Source organism: Syngnathus floridae, chromosome 1, assembly GCF_059516105.1.
Source record: "Syngnathus floridae isolate MCC-2025c chromosome 1, RoL_Sflo_1.0, whole genome shotgun sequence".
NCBI lineage: Eukaryota > Metazoa > Chordata > Actinopteri > Syngnathiformes > Syngnathidae > Syngnathus > Syngnathus floridae.
Window position 1 is genome coordinate 18,554,878 of NC_142413.1, and position 15,289 is coordinate 18,570,166.

Below are 15,289 nucleotides of genomic sequence, written 5' to 3' on the forward strand. Positions count from 1 at the left end.
AAGATTGACTGCGTCTGTTCATCTATCGACAACATTGCGTCTTTTGATTTCATGATATGACGAGGTGTAGCTTCAATACCGCTCATTTCTGCCACTTGCAATGGAAGTTTGTGATGAGGAAGGCGGCGCGAGGCGAAGGGATGGAAAACACTCCACCCATGACATCATTGACTCTCTCCAGCTGATTAGTCTCCGCTACCCGGACACTCATCTGTTGCGTTTACAACATTGTGACTTGTGAAAATTGGGTCTGCTGCTACGAGAAGACCTTTGAATGTTCACCCAGATTTCAATATGGACTGATGGTCAGCGTGAGCTCTCTAAGGCGCTTGGTTGCATTTCGCCTGTTTGACCGTCGGATGAACATATTGGCCATACCTTGAATGAGAGAAGATCATGTTTGAAAACCAGACCTGTCTTTTTTAATTTTACATCTATTTAAGAAAAAAGTTGATCAAATATCATAATTCAATGTGTCCAACAGCAGCTGAATTATAATCGGTATATATTCTTTAACAACATCATTTGTTTGGTATTGTGAAGTTTGCTGTGTTTGCCGCAGATGCTCAAGCAATTGGTAAATACATTATTTAAAATTAAATAGTTAATTACTGACTGCAAACAATCAAGAATACAAAAACTTTAAGATAGGACTTACTTTTGGTCTACCCATTGGCGGAGCAATTAGCTTAATGATGTCATGTCTGCTGAGTCACATTGCTCACTTTTTTCATCCTTGGATGGCTAAAGAATTAATAACAGGACCATGTTTGCAGTGAGAGACACAACTTGCAATTTGAAATAGCTGAACCTAAATGCAGTGTGTGCAGTGTTTAACTATAGCAAGGAAGACATAACAACAGAGTCCAAAATAATTCACAGCATGATACGAAATGTTGAAATTTGCTGCAAAAAGTCAGCAAAACGTATCTGAAAGCACCTACTGCATATTAGCTTATATTAAAGGCGACATCATCAGTGTGTTGCACATGCCGCAGAAGAAAAATAAGGAGCAGCCCAATGCCGCTTTTATGCTCATACTTGTTGCTTGCTTCCTGTATGAATTACCTCTCCCTGGAGGGTTTGTGGGGGCAGTGGCTTAGCTATTACAGCCGACTGTCCGGCAAAATGCCTCGTCATGCTCTTCACTTCCTCCTCTAATAACTGTCCTCCTCCCCTCTCCATTCCACTTTGTTGGACTTAATTAAGTCGTGCAATGTTTAGGGGAAAGCGAGTACATACGTACTATATGAGGTGAGTTTTAACACAGGCCGATAAAGCCTTTTACTGCTATAATCAGTCGTGTTGGGTAAGCAAAGATATATTTTATTCAATAATGTACATATAAAATGAATAAATTGACTACTCGTGAGAAGTCAACTTAATGTAGTACATTATAGAGATAACTACGTGCAAAATTTGGGCTGGCACGGTGTCTGAGTGTTTAGTACCATCTGTCTCACAGTTCTAATGTTGCAGGCTTGAATCTAGGCTCTGACCTACCTTTTTGTTGGTTCAATGAAGATATTCAATAATCCTTAGGTATGAATGTAAGTGCTTGGTGGTCTATATGTGCTCTGTGATTGGCTAGCAACTAGTTCAGGGTTTAGTTCAGACAGCGGGGATAGACTGCAGCTCAGTTGCCACCCTCATAAAGATAGGCAGGTAGATAAACTGGATTAATAGAAGAGCAAAATTGTCAGAATTCTAAAAATTGGGCCCGGCCGCTTAATCTGAAATCCAATATTAGCTCTTTTAAAAGCACGTTTTACAAATTTTTCCTCCTTACATATGAACCCATTACAGCGCCCCCAAATCGGCAAAAAAAACCGACCAATTATTGATGAGTTTTCGCTCTGTTGTAAAGTTAAATACTAAAGGAGAAAGCAGTGTAAAACAATAAAATTCATATCATAATTTGTGGTAATGAACAAAAAAATATTCATTACAAATATTTGTAATCAATTATCTTACATTTTAATTGATTATCAGAATTTTATTCTCTCAAATATCAAAATCGGCATCAGCCTAAAATTCATATCAGTTGGGCCCGAGACAAAAACACCACTAAATTAAAAAAGTAAAAAGAACAACAAAGTTATGCTGCATTTGACTATAGTACTACTTCAGGGCGGGCCCATTCGGGAGATTTACAAATCCTGACGAGTTGTTGCAGTTTCCAGAGAAGTTTGCAGTTGTGTTGTTGATATGCACCAATTCCAGTCGACAATTGGCGACTACGAGCCACCAGCTATTAAGGGGCTCCATGCAGAGAATTCCTTGTCATTGCTAAAGCAGTGCCATTGTTTTGTTATTGATACGGGCCAAGGGCCAAGCAGTCTCTCTGGGCCCTCTTCAACTTGGGGCCCCTAGGCAAATGTCTGACCTTTTGTCTCACTAAAACATGGGATAAGTATGATGTGTTTGTTGTCACACAGGCGATGCAGGATAGACGAAAAGGTAGCTGACTCACTGATCTGACTGAATGATTCAATGCAGGTACCTGTTGTGTGTCTAAGTGCACATTCAGCACAAACACAATGTTGCCTGGTTCCATGGCCAGTCAACAAGATGAGAGGGAGGAGGGCCCCGCATGGACAAAGTGCACACTTTAAGAATTGTTAGCTCTTCGACCTCTCTGCTTGTTCAATTCCCAAGATATTGTCTTGCTCTAAAATCTGCAGTGTGTGTGTTTTCCATGCTTCTAGAATGTTTGCAGTAGCTGTGCGTGAATGTAGTCATCTTTCCATGGCCATATGCAGTCACATGACATTAGATAGGCAGATTAATGACACCCTTACTTGCGAGTTTAATTTGTTCTGTGACCAAGCACACATTTACTTGTCTGTTTTTTTACCACTTTAGTATTTAATAGTTTGCCCCGTTAAATCAGGTTTTACCATTTTAGCATTTAATAGTTTGCCCCGACCAGGTTGGGCCACAAGTAGCAAAAATAGGCATGAAATTGATGCCCATTGAAATGTCTTTTGGAAAAACACCTCGGATAACTATTTAATATAATATTCAATATACACAAAAAAATGTGAGGTCCACAGTAAAGATAAATATAAAAACAATGAAAAATAATTCAAGCAAATGTAAGAAACCTGCTCCATGCTTCTTGCAAGTGTTTTCATAAGGTATTTAACGATACACTACTGAAAGTGAATTGGTGACTGTAGCGCTCCTTTTTCAGCTTGTGTGTAACTTAAATTTTGGCTCAAAAAAGTTAGGGTTATGTATGTCACAGTATGGCTGTACATGCTCTTAGAGCCAGTATAACTCGAAACTTTACTTGGCAAACCACTCAATCATGGATTGCCATCCATCCATCTGCCATCTGTTTGGTACACGACACGCATATTTGAGTGTTGCCATTGTAATTGTACCTTTTTTTGTGCTGAGCTTACTCAAAGCAAAACTGTTATTGCTTTAGTGTTATCTGGGGACATCTCGGTGCCAAGGAAACAGTTTTAAATAAATTGAGAGCTTCATTTTGGCTAAAGTAGTACTTTGCCACCATCTTGTGGCATCTATAGAGAATTGCAACCCATTTTTGGGTATTCGTGGCGGGACTAGGTCACCATGACCCCATGGGTTGAATGCTCTCTCATGCAGATGATTTGATGTCTTAACACCTCAACATTGAAAGCGCATCTAAAAGGGCTTTGAGGCTGGAGAAAAAAACTCAAATGACGCACGTGTGTTGATAAAAGCAACTCACTGCGTCAACTTTACCTGAGAGAGATTTATGGTCAATGGGAGCAGGTGAAAGAAATTTACAGCATCAATCTTGGCTGAGATCAGCATGTGAAAAAGCAGTTCTATTTCAGAGTATGCATAGAGACTGCAACACCACATTCAGAACAGTGGTCTCCTACAATTGCTCGTATGTGTAATATTCTATAAGGATTGAAATGCACGGCTTGTTAATTAGTCATCTTAATAGATAAAGTCAGGTCTGAGGTTGGAGGTTCAAATCCAGGCTAGGATAAAATGAAGTACACGTTACTAAAGAAGCAGGTGGACATTTCACATTAAATTGTTCTCTTTCTGGTCTGATCAAACTAAATCAAGACCAAACAATAAGTCATAAAAAAAACCTTTACCAACCATCCTCTTAATGTAACAACTTGTCTCCCTCCACCAATCTGACAAAGCGTGTCACAGTTTGACTGTTTAGCAGCAGACTGAGGAGTTCTCATGAGAATCATAAAAACATCCTTGAAAATAATTGGCCTTCCCCAGCCCCTTAGCTGGTTGATGCCTTACAGATCACTCCGCCTCTGCAGATCTAGAAGTATTGTATTGTATAAGTGGTGGGCAACACAACAAATTCAATATGTATTCCATGGAATTGTGTTCATTTTTCCCAACAGTCTATTGTCTTGCTTTCAGATTTCAGTCTGTTCGTATGCCAAGTCAAACTGATCTGCCCAGGGTCTTCAAAATCAATAGTGTTAGCCATTAGCAATGGGATTGGTTCTTTGACCAATTAGATTTCAAATCTGAATGTCATTATGTTTTCATTTGCTGATTGTTTGGTCAGCGCTTATTACTTGTCGTATCACTTTTTAACTATTTTAGTAATTGTAGTGACACATTTTCATCATCATTCTTCACTCAAATTTACAAAATTTCACGCAAAATCCCCAAAGATATTAACCTCCCCTTCCACATTTTTCACCGATTCAAATAATTCCAACTGCAAAATATTCAGCACATGAATGTCATTTCATGAACCATTTCCCCAAATTCTCACATGCGCACCCTAAAATTCCCCAAATTAGTAGCAATATGTTTAGGTTGACATTTCTTTTCCACAATTCTTGACTGAATCCAACCATTCCAACTTGAAGTCACAAATTCTATCCATCCATTCATTTTCAACAATCTAGTGAATTCTGAAGCATTTCATTTCATTTCTTCTCATCAGCATTCACTCACAACCTGTTCAGAAATTGTACCTTCTGGTAATCTATCTATAGCATGTGTGTGACTATTAAGTCCCCTTTGTTGGTCCTCTCCCAACAGGTCAGCGCGATTCCAGTCAGCCATGATGTCAGTACAAACCCCTCCTCTCTCACGCTCTGGCTCCTCGCCCTCCAATGTGGGTCTGGCCAACCGCAGCGGCCCATCCGCCACACCTCCCACCTCGCTCAGCCTGCGCTCCTCTTACAACCAGCTTCTCGGACGTGACGTCATCAAGGAGTCCGCTGGCTCAGAAGGTGGAGGTTCGGCCACCTTGCCCAAGAGCCGCCAGCGATACTCAATGACAAGCATGCGTAGTGTGGTGGGCACAAGTGATAACTTGTCATCTAAGAATCAAACTGCTAGCAGGGGCAGGGGCCTTCCCACGAAGTCCTCATCCAGTTCTGCCCTATACTCCTCTTCCTCCTCCTCATCACTCTTCAATACAGCTAACCCTAAACTAGCCAAGAATGGGGCCAACATGCAGAGACGTGCTGAAAGTCAGCAGCTGGAGCTGAGCAGAGCAAATACAGAGGGCAAAATCCACAATGTCCCCACAGACAACATCAACTCTAACTGGGCCGAGTTTGAGAAAGACAACTCCCAGCTGCCCCCCTTCCGAAGACGGACAAAAAGCTTCTTGGAGTACCACGACAAGGTTTGGGACCTGAGCTGGGGAAACAAGGAGAACGACAAGCAGCTGTCTTTGACGGAGAAAGAGCAGGTCAGCCCGGCCAAAGAGAGAGACAGTCAGAAGGAAGAGAAGCCCAGCGGCAAATGCTCCCGTCAGGAGGACAAAGAAGAGGCGGTGCCTCTAGTGGAGGAAGAGGATGAAGAGGAGGGTGACAAATCACCAACTGCAAGACAGCTTCTCTTACCCGTAGTGGTGGAAGCACCGCTTTGCTCTTCCTCTTCTTCATCCACTAATAGCCCAGAGTGGGTACCGGAAATCCACCAAGCTGCTGCCCACATCAGAGAGGAGCACTGCATCCAGGTTCAGGGAAGTCCGAGAAGTCCCGCAAAGCCTCAGAGGAGCTCCCAGCCCAGGGTGATCAAAGTAGAACTACACCCCAACAATGAAAACCAGTTCCTGCAACAGTACCCACCATCCTCCCCGAAGCAGCCCAGGTCCAGTGAGAGGAACACCCCTACAAGGAACCGGGCGGCCCTTATCCTGCCCGATCCCCAACCAGAGCTTGGGCTCCCCAAAGTGAGTTTAAGAATGGATCTGACACCCGAAAGTCCGTCGGAGGATGAAGACTCCAGCTGGACCACTCTGTCCCAGGAGTCACCCTCTCCTCAAAGTCCACAGGAGACAGGTTCGTTAACATCGGGTTTGTCTTTAGTACAAGGGGGTCCTCACATATTTCCTCCAGGGGCTGCATACAGAAAAATCAAAGGATGGAAGAGCAATTTGACATTCTTCAACTTTATTTTAAAACACTGCTATGTCATGGCTTCTGTTAAAGGTGATATATCAAATAGTTGGTCAGGAATTGAGGGGAAGCTTCCCATGCCCCACTTGAATAGAATAGAAACATTTGCTTCAATATAAAGTCATAATTATTGTTTTAATCTTTCTTCACAAACATATTCAAATGCTTATTTGATCCTGCTTGTTTGGAGTGCCCACTCCTCCCTTTGCATACAACATCTTTATAAATCCTTGCTCAGTTTAACCTTTAATTGCCACTTCATTACATCCTTCTTCAATCACAGTCTACGCCTCCTTCCAGCTCTCTCATAAAAATGGATCTTTCTGGAAATGTACCAAAAGCCCCACCTTAGGCAATACTGCGGGAAGCTTTAAGGCCACCGTGTGCCGCCTTATGTCGCATAGAATGATTAGCATGCACGAAAGGCTAGGAGACTGCAGATTTAAGTGTGGCATAGGATGCAAATGGAAATGCAAAATGATGCAAAAGCATAAGAAACAGAAAATATAATGGGGGAAACGTAGGAGAGCTGGAACAGAATGAACAGAGGGCATTGCCTAAGGGGCACTGCTTTAAGGGACGAGGAAAGAGTTGCTATGGCAACTGAAGCTTTAATGATCCCCGTCCTCCTTCCTGTGCAGACACACACATACACACTCGCACAGCATTTATGAATGATATGCACCCAATCTTTTATACTGTATGTTTGTTTTGCTCCATTAGCAGATGTTTGGGGCGAGGGGGATCTGCCCCCAGGCTGGCAGGAGATCTCAGATTCGGCAGAGGTATATTTCTGGCATGTCCCCACCGGCACCACTCAGTACCACCGACCTGTTGCCTCAAATGAGACTGAGAACAAACCACGACAGGAAACGCAGGACTCGCTACAGCCACCCAATGAGGTGAGATGATGCTCACGTACAGTATGGATACTGTGGTGTCTTGACACGGGAGTTCAAAGGCGGCTCATCAGCTAGCATTAGCAGGTTCCTTTTCAGATGGGTGTGCTTTTGTTCTATTTGAGGATAGACTTGCATATTTTCAGCATGGCGTCCATGTGGCAAAACATGTGCTTGAGGATTTATCAACCTCAAGCTATAATCATCATTGCAGGGAGGTAAAGTCTAAGTGTTGGTGAGTGGACAAGTCTACTGGTAGTGAGCCATAAGCAATAAGGCTATAGCGATACTATTTTGATCAAGCCGTTAATGTCGGTGGTCTGTCCCCCTCTCTCCTGTCTGCCACAGCGCCCCAGCAGTCTCATCTCAGACAGTTCAGTGGAGCCGGTCCCCTCCCCTTCTGGCTCCTCCCCAACCTCCCTCACCTCCACCCTCTCCAATGATGTCATCCCTTCTGCACAGAATCTCAAAAGCACCACCTGCACAGTCAATGTAAGCCTTTCATTTCCCCCTCTTTTGTTAAAAATCACGTATATAGTCAGCTGTCAGATTCCTTTTTGGCCCCATCACAGCATCTTCCACATTCTGTGTATGTTCTGTTGTGTCTAAATATAAACTAAATCTCATATTGCGTAATGTTTGAATCAGGTATATCTGTGTATCTAAGATAAAGATCATAGAAAATGCAACCTGTATCAACAAATGTTTCTGCCTTTGTTATGAATGCTAAACCAAATTTGATTTGTTCCCATATCTTCAATGTGATAAAATAGCTTATTAAACCATATATTGATTAAATAGCTGGCTGGTTAAGGGCAGTGGGGGGAACTCACCTTGCCCCCCTCAATATCTGTCCAATTGCACATTGAACAAATGTAAATACTGTGGTAACTAGAGTCATTTATAATAAAAATGAGTGACATATCCAGTCCAACCATAAAGCAATTAAAGTGTGAAGCAATTACTAATTCACTCTCCCATCGTTTGTACATTGCAGGATCTGAAGGACTATCCAATCTATCCTGACCCCAGTCTGAAGGCATTTGAAGGGGCCACCCTCCGCTATGCTTCCCTCAAACTCAAGTAAAGCACACTGATTAACTCCTTGTGTAGTATATGCGTGATGTTCTCTCACCAAATACAATCGCTCATTTAACATACAATGCACTCCAAGTCTCCAAGTGTGGTGTGTGAAAAAATGCGGTTCAGTTTTATCAATGTTTCAAGTTCAATAGATTTGCTGCCAATCTTTATGAACTTTTTTTTTAAGAAAAATATTTTAGGTAGAAATTGCGCAATCCATTTCAATTGAATAAAGTACAGTTTTTTTATTTACCTATATTTAAGCATTGTGATAATGTTCCAATGGTTGATAAGATAACAGTAATCTCCAATAATATTTAACAAACGTGGTAAGAATAAGACCTTGGTTTCATTGATTAACTCTAAGGTCTACTATGCCGTAATTTAATGTAGACCACCATGGTGGTACTTGGAGAGCTAAGTATTTTTTTAGGTGGTACTTATTGGAAAAAGCTTGAGAACCACTGCATCAAGCTTTCAATGTCTCACTTTTCTGCAGCCCTCCAGCTCCACTGGAAACGGTGGACCTCGACAATACTTTCCCGGATCCAGAAGCAATGGTAAGCCGAAATATATTATCCGTAATACAGTACGTATTAAAGCCTTAAATGTGGTTGATATCGTTTCACAATCAAATTTTGTAACTCTACAAAGACTAAGTGAAGGATTTGCATCTTACGTTTCCATACATTTCTCAGATTTGGATTAAAACTTGAAAAGCATTAAGTACATTACATCTCTTAAAAGTCAATATTCGTGTCAGTGCTATCAGAACGGCAAGTCTTTGTGTCAACAGTCAGTCAGCTCAACAATGTTTTCTGGAGGACCTTTTCAATGTAAATTGCTGCCTAAGATTTGCTGACAAATTCAGTATTCTAAATAGAAAGTTCCACTTTTGTCTATGTGGAAGATTGATTGCAAGAGACTGGGAAAGAGTCAAATTCCATTACTGTAAACAATAAAAGATAATGGATGTCATCTAACGGTGTAGGCAGCAGGTTCTGTTTTTTGCGCAATTATATGTCCTTTTTCCTGACATTTCAACAAAGAATTACATTTCATTAATTTTATTTTATGACTAAAGGCTATGTGAAACGCTACACAGTAAAAAAATAAAGAGAACTGTGATTTAAAACAAAACAAAAATCATCCATGATTTATGTATTTCTCCTAGTCATTTCCAGTACGGTCCTTGGGCTGGGTGGAGATGGCAGAACAGGACTTGTGTGAGGGGAGGAGCAGTGTGGCCGTCCATCACTGCATAAGACAACTGTCTTACTGCAGAAGGGATATCCGAGACTCAGCCGGCGTCTGGGGAGAGGTCAGTTACTTTTGTCATTATCTAAGTGCAGGGATAATATCATGCACTGTATGAGTGCCATTTGTAGAATGTCAAGAAATACAAATAATCTGTTACTCTTATTAAGTAGATTTTTCATGCACTTTCACAGTGCTTTTTAAACGTTTCTTTGTCAAAATAGGCTTGTTACTTTTTTCAGCTTCTGTGAATAACAACCTAACGTAAAAAGGTAATTGCTGTAATAGCGAAAGGCAGCGAGGCAGTTAAAATCTTGATTGTTTGAGTATTTTTAGGTGGAAAAATTCTCTTAACCCCTTTTTTATATTGTTGTCTTGAGAAACACCAATTAGAAAGCTGTTGTAGCGTAAAACACTGAGTCATCATGAGCGAGCATCTCCCCCTCTTCAGTATGGCCACTATGCAAGATAATAAAAGGGGGAATGTTTTGTGTGCAGACGAGTTGTTCCATTTACGTTTATAATTTTTGTTATTTTCTAATTCATTATTATTATAACCAATATTAGCAAAAATAATTGACAATAACAATTTGCTTGTACAACAAAAAAAAACCCACAAATAATAATCATAATGCTCATGCTTTTTTTCTGCTTCCAAAGGGTAAAGGAATGCTGCTGGTGCTTCAAGACCGCATGTTGACTCTGGTTGACCCAGATGATCAAAGCCTTCTGCACTCTCAGCCAATCAGCAGCATCCGTGTATGGGGAGTCGGCCGTGACCATGACAGGTATTCGAAATGCTGTAAAATATGCTTTAAAGCTTTTTGGCGAGCATGATTGGCTATTTGATCGCTGCTTGTGTGATTTGTTGCGATATGAAAAGTAAAAAAGTAAACACTAAAATGCATACACCCTGCAGGAAATGGAAAGCTCATTACAATTAGTATATTGCATCATTTTCTGAGGACATTTGCACTAACTGCATTCACAACAACATAATGATCCTCAATGTTCAATATTTCCAGTCCACATGGAAATGACCATCAATCTCCTGGTCTCAAACAGTGTGACATGAGCCTGGCTTGAATGGATTTCCATTAACTACCTACTGTAGCTGTCTGTCCACACCTGTGGTAGGATTTTTTTTTTCTGCAGGGTTTCTTGATGTAAGAATGTCAAATCAAAGCAGTAATACTTACAAAGACAACTGTGCACTTTTCAAACGTGTTCAGCGTAGCAGAACCTGCTTCCAAGAAAAATTGACCTCATCTCTCTTTCACCAAGGATTGTATGGATATTGATAGATTTCAGTGTTACAAGATTAATACCCAGATTTTTCTTTCCCTCTTCTCTGTATTGCTGCAGTTTTAATGATGAGTAATATTAAGAAGCAATGCAGTTCTGTACTAGTGAGGTGTGATACTGACAGATTTTAAATCATACCACTGGATCAATAATGATACCTGTTGTGTGAAAGCTGTTGTGTGAAATTCTAGTCGTAGTTTGAAAAGTCCCTTATGCTTCTTATGTCTCAGAGGGTAGAGAAACGTTCACTGTGTCTCTCAGCAGTAATGGATAATATGTGTAGCAGGAGGAAGAAGGCAGGGCTTGTTCTGCTCTTGTTTTTATCACAGCTTCACTTTCTCTTTGCGTCACTCAGATACCATTTTGTTCATCACCCCCAGCTTGATGAAATTTTCTAAGCTTCGTTATGTTTGCATCATTTTTCCTACGATTAAAGGATCTCGGAACGTCATTTGAAGCGATTTTTTTTTATTATTTCCCTTATTTATAGCCTTGAGCTTTTTGTGCGTCTTGCCTTTAGACTGTCACTAGAGGGCAGCAGAGCCAAAGCCCATGCTTCAAGAGAGTGTTAGAGATACTTCTTTTCTTTCCTCTATAATATAGTATGCTTTGAAATACATTTCCAAAGTGTGTCCTTGAGTATTCACTCATTTTCTTCTCTGAAAATACATTTGGGATAATATCTTGAGAGGTTTTTGGAGGAGAAAGTTAATTTCCTGAAGAGTAGGAAAGGAGAGCGTTGTGGCTGATGGGTCAAAGTGTCTTAAGCCTGTTTCTTATTTTTAGTCGCTTTTTGGTAGCTTCTCTATAGACCAAATCACACCCAACGCCAGCTGTTATTTCCTTTTCAACTGGTAGATTAATTTAAAGATAGGCGTGGTGGAAAGTCAGACATTGTTAACATAATCATTGAGGGACTGGCTAAGTAATTCAGGAGATGGCAATAAAAGAAATGCCCTAACCTTGGTCATGGTGTAGCTAAGGCATCTCCGGTTCTTGAGGGTCGCTGTCCTGCCTTTTTTCCATGTCTCGCTCATCCCTTATTATTATTTTAATCATTACCACCATAAGACACACTGGCAGATCTAAAGTTAGATCAACTTTGTAGCTAATCTACTTAAACTTTATTGGACACAGGTCCACAAAAAAATAAATGATATATTTTATTGTTTTACTGAAATGTTTATGAGCATGCGTTGCTTGCTTCCTACTGAGGGGTGTTCTCACCAATGTGAATGTTGCTTTCTTGGTCCAGCTTGATTCAAAATGAATGAGCCCCACATCCATCTTAAGTTGGGCGGGGCAGAGGGGCACAGGCGGGGGGTTGTTGGTCCCTCGATGAAATCATGTAGCTAAATCTGGAGCACTCAGCAAGTCTGAGTATCTGCATGCCCCCTTGCTGCATGTGCAAACGTTATTGTGTGTGCGTGTCTGTGTGCACATGGGCTTGAGTTGATGAAGTCCTTAGTCTAAAACTAGAGCACTCTTTAATGTGTGCGCCCATGTTAACTGAGTGTTTTCCATATACTTCCTCCATCCCTTATTTTGGGCTTGGTTTTCCCACTCTTTGTCTCCAGCTCTCATTTTGCCTCCCTCTCGTGTCATTGGCTGCTCAGCTCAGTCAGCGTCTTCCTCCTGCTGCTTCTCCCGCCTTTGTACAAGCCTTCCCATTTTTAACACTTTCTGTAGGACAAGCAAAAGGGAAAGATAAGAGCGACTCTGGGGGGGAGCAGGTGCTGACTCTTCGCTTGGAGATGCCTCCCTCCTCACATCGAGTGACTCTTGAGACAGAAGTGTAGTCCTAGTTGTGGGAATAGAAGGTTGGAGGAGTGAGCGAGGAGGAAAAGAGCTCTTGAGGATTAAAAAGAAAAAAGAAGAGGGGGAGAGACCGTGAAAGCGTCACCGTTGAGGAACAAGCGACACGGGAGCTCTATCGCAATGTCACAGCGGCAAAGGAGTTAACGAGGCGAGGAACTATTTTGTGACATGGCCAGCATGTCTGCCTGTGTGAGTATCTTACCTCTCCTTTATCAATGAACACTGTCATTAGTCCCCCTTTTATTTGTCACCTTCTCTGCCTGCTCGCCTCTATGCTACGGCTTTGACTTCATACACAGCTGGGTTGCTCGCTTCCCGGCTATCAGTCAGGTGTGAGGATGCAGGCTGATGCTAAGCAGATGTTTTGGGGGAGTTCAGATAAAATGCAAAGAAGAGAGAAGGATGAAGTAAGCAAAAGAGGGATTGGAGGGAGGATGCAGAAAACACGATTAACGTGTGGATGTGCTGCGGGGTGATTCAAAGTGCCAGAAATGTCATATTTTACCACTTTATTTCAAACATCTTATATTCTATATGAAGTGCACAACATGCTGGTTTATGCACGATAGATTCTGTGTTTATTGTGCATGTCTTTTTTTCTGACAGGCAATTGAGGATGGGGTTGTGACTGATGGAAAAAAGTGAAGAGCAAAATGAGACTAAAGATTTATGACAGAAGAGTAGCAACGAAGGGAGGGGCTGGGGAGCGGGAGTCCCTTTTCGTTGTTGTGCCTTTAACTAATATCTTCCGAGGAGGCTGAAAGAGATTAATGGCATTTTTATTCCTTTCAAAATCCTTTCGAGAGTTTTTGAGGGAAAAGAAATTAAACTGGTATCTTGAGGCACGACATAACAAACAGTTCTCAATAATTTGTGTACAGTTCAACATCACTTATTACAATGAAATATTGCCAATGTACAGCTCTTTATTCTCTTTGTAAAGGCAGATTATTTGATCCAGCTCTTGTTTTATAATGACTACAAGCATGCACCTTTCATTGATATTCATCATAGGCTGGACATCCTGTCCAAAGCTAGCTGACCTTTGTTGCACACAATAAAAGAAAGAAAACAAGGAGCCCTTGTGGGTCATTAATATTTTAAGGCTCAAGCTATCACCTCCATTTATGTCAATGGGTTTGCATGTTTTAGCTTTTGGCAGCGCCCATCTCATTTGCTGATGGCACGGCCCCTTTAACCTTAATTAATATGCAAGACTCATCTGATGGCCCTCTGGGACACAACCCTGATCGCCCAGACACATTGGATAGACGCCACGGTGATTGATGGCCTCCCCCCACTCCCTACCCTCTCACACACCAACCTCTCTCATCACTCCTCCATCCTTCTGTCCTTCCACAATCCATCACAGCCACTTGTCCACTCGCTGCTTGGTCATTGGGACATGTCCACTCAACCTCCCACAAAGCCTGACTCCTTGAAGGGTCATCATGGACTGTGATGAAACCAAGACATTGCCTCCTCCTTCAGTGTCACTGCTGCCTCTTTATTGCCCACATTAGGCATGGTTTAGCTCACCTGGTTGTACTACGTGTCTTCCTGACAGATTATTCATTGTGCTCCCGCTATAGATCTTCCCCATCGCTCCTCCAACCAATAAATCTTTCGCAGATAAAATTCTTGCTCCTCCTGGCTTGAGAGGGCAGCAATGAGAAGTGATGCTGGTCACATAGCAATGTACACACCACGATGGTTGTCTGGGGTCTTGCTTTTAGGCTACATTTACACTATGTTCCTGATGGCCACATTGGGGTTATCCGCTATGGGATTGTGGACATTTTTTTCCCCCGTCGTCTACTCTTGTCAAGTTTTAGGCCGTGGGGTTCAGTAAGCCATTAAATGTCTCTTTTGTAAACTAAAATTACAAGAAATTGCTCTCTCATCCAAAATTTGATGTATGGTTTTATCTGTTAGAAATCTAGTGTTTAGCCTAGATGGAAACCATTTTACTATATGATTCAATCTTGTAACGAACACAGAAAATATAGAAAAAAATTAGAAAATGCAGTTTTCATACGTTTCGTTTGGCCAAAGGTGGCCACAGTAGAGTCGTAAGGTATATTAATATGTACACAATGAATTGATATGATTAAAGATCTAAAATTGGAAATGACAAAATCAGACGAAAAGCCTTTGCCTCGAGAAGATTCTTTACTTTCACATTAGCACAGATAAAATGGTTCACAAAAAAGTGAGATGGATGCAAGTGGCCAATAAAGACACCAGAGCTTTGGGAAACATCATTTTTGGTACACTCCAGTGCTGTGTCAAAACCTGATATTGTGTCCCATTTGCAAAACATTACAGCAATTATAAGTTCAGTTAACTGAAATCTAATTGGCAAATGTCCTTTAAAGCCATGCATTCTTGTTATTAAATTATCTTCAGCTTTTGGCAACAATAATTTTCATTTAAAACTGTTTCACAACAAAATATTTTACATTATTTTTACATTATTTAAAGAGCACACTTTAATTAAGTCACCATGGAATGGAGATA

The 15,289-nt window shown here is 41.3% G+C and overlaps 1 protein-coding gene across 2 annotated transcripts in view; it reads left to right on the plus strand.

Moving 5' to 3' along the window:
* Nucleotides 1–15,289, plus strand: part of LOC148404403 (amyloid beta precursor protein binding family B member 2-like) — a 30,035-nt gene that overhangs the window by 389 nt on the left and 14,357 nt on the right. The window contains exons 2-8 of one of the 2 annotated variants that reach the window (XM_088381569.1): nucleotides 5,035–6,290; nucleotides 7,134–7,309; nucleotides 7,655–7,798; nucleotides 8,304–8,389; nucleotides 8,889–8,949; nucleotides 9,564–9,710; nucleotides 10,307–10,434. In XM_088381569.1, coding sequence (XP_088237695.1) covers nucleotides 5,057–6,290; nucleotides 7,134–7,309; nucleotides 7,655–7,798; nucleotides 8,304–8,389; nucleotides 8,889–8,949; nucleotides 9,564–9,710; nucleotides 10,307–10,434 — 1,976 coding nt within the window. In that variant the 5' untranslated portion in view covers nucleotides 5,035–5,056. Of the gene's footprint in view, nucleotides 1–5,034; nucleotides 6,291–7,130; nucleotides 7,310–7,654; nucleotides 7,799–8,303; nucleotides 8,390–8,888; nucleotides 8,950–9,563; nucleotides 9,711–10,306; nucleotides 10,435–15,289 lie in introns of both variants that reach the window. The other variant, XM_088381560.1, reaches the window with a different exon arrangement.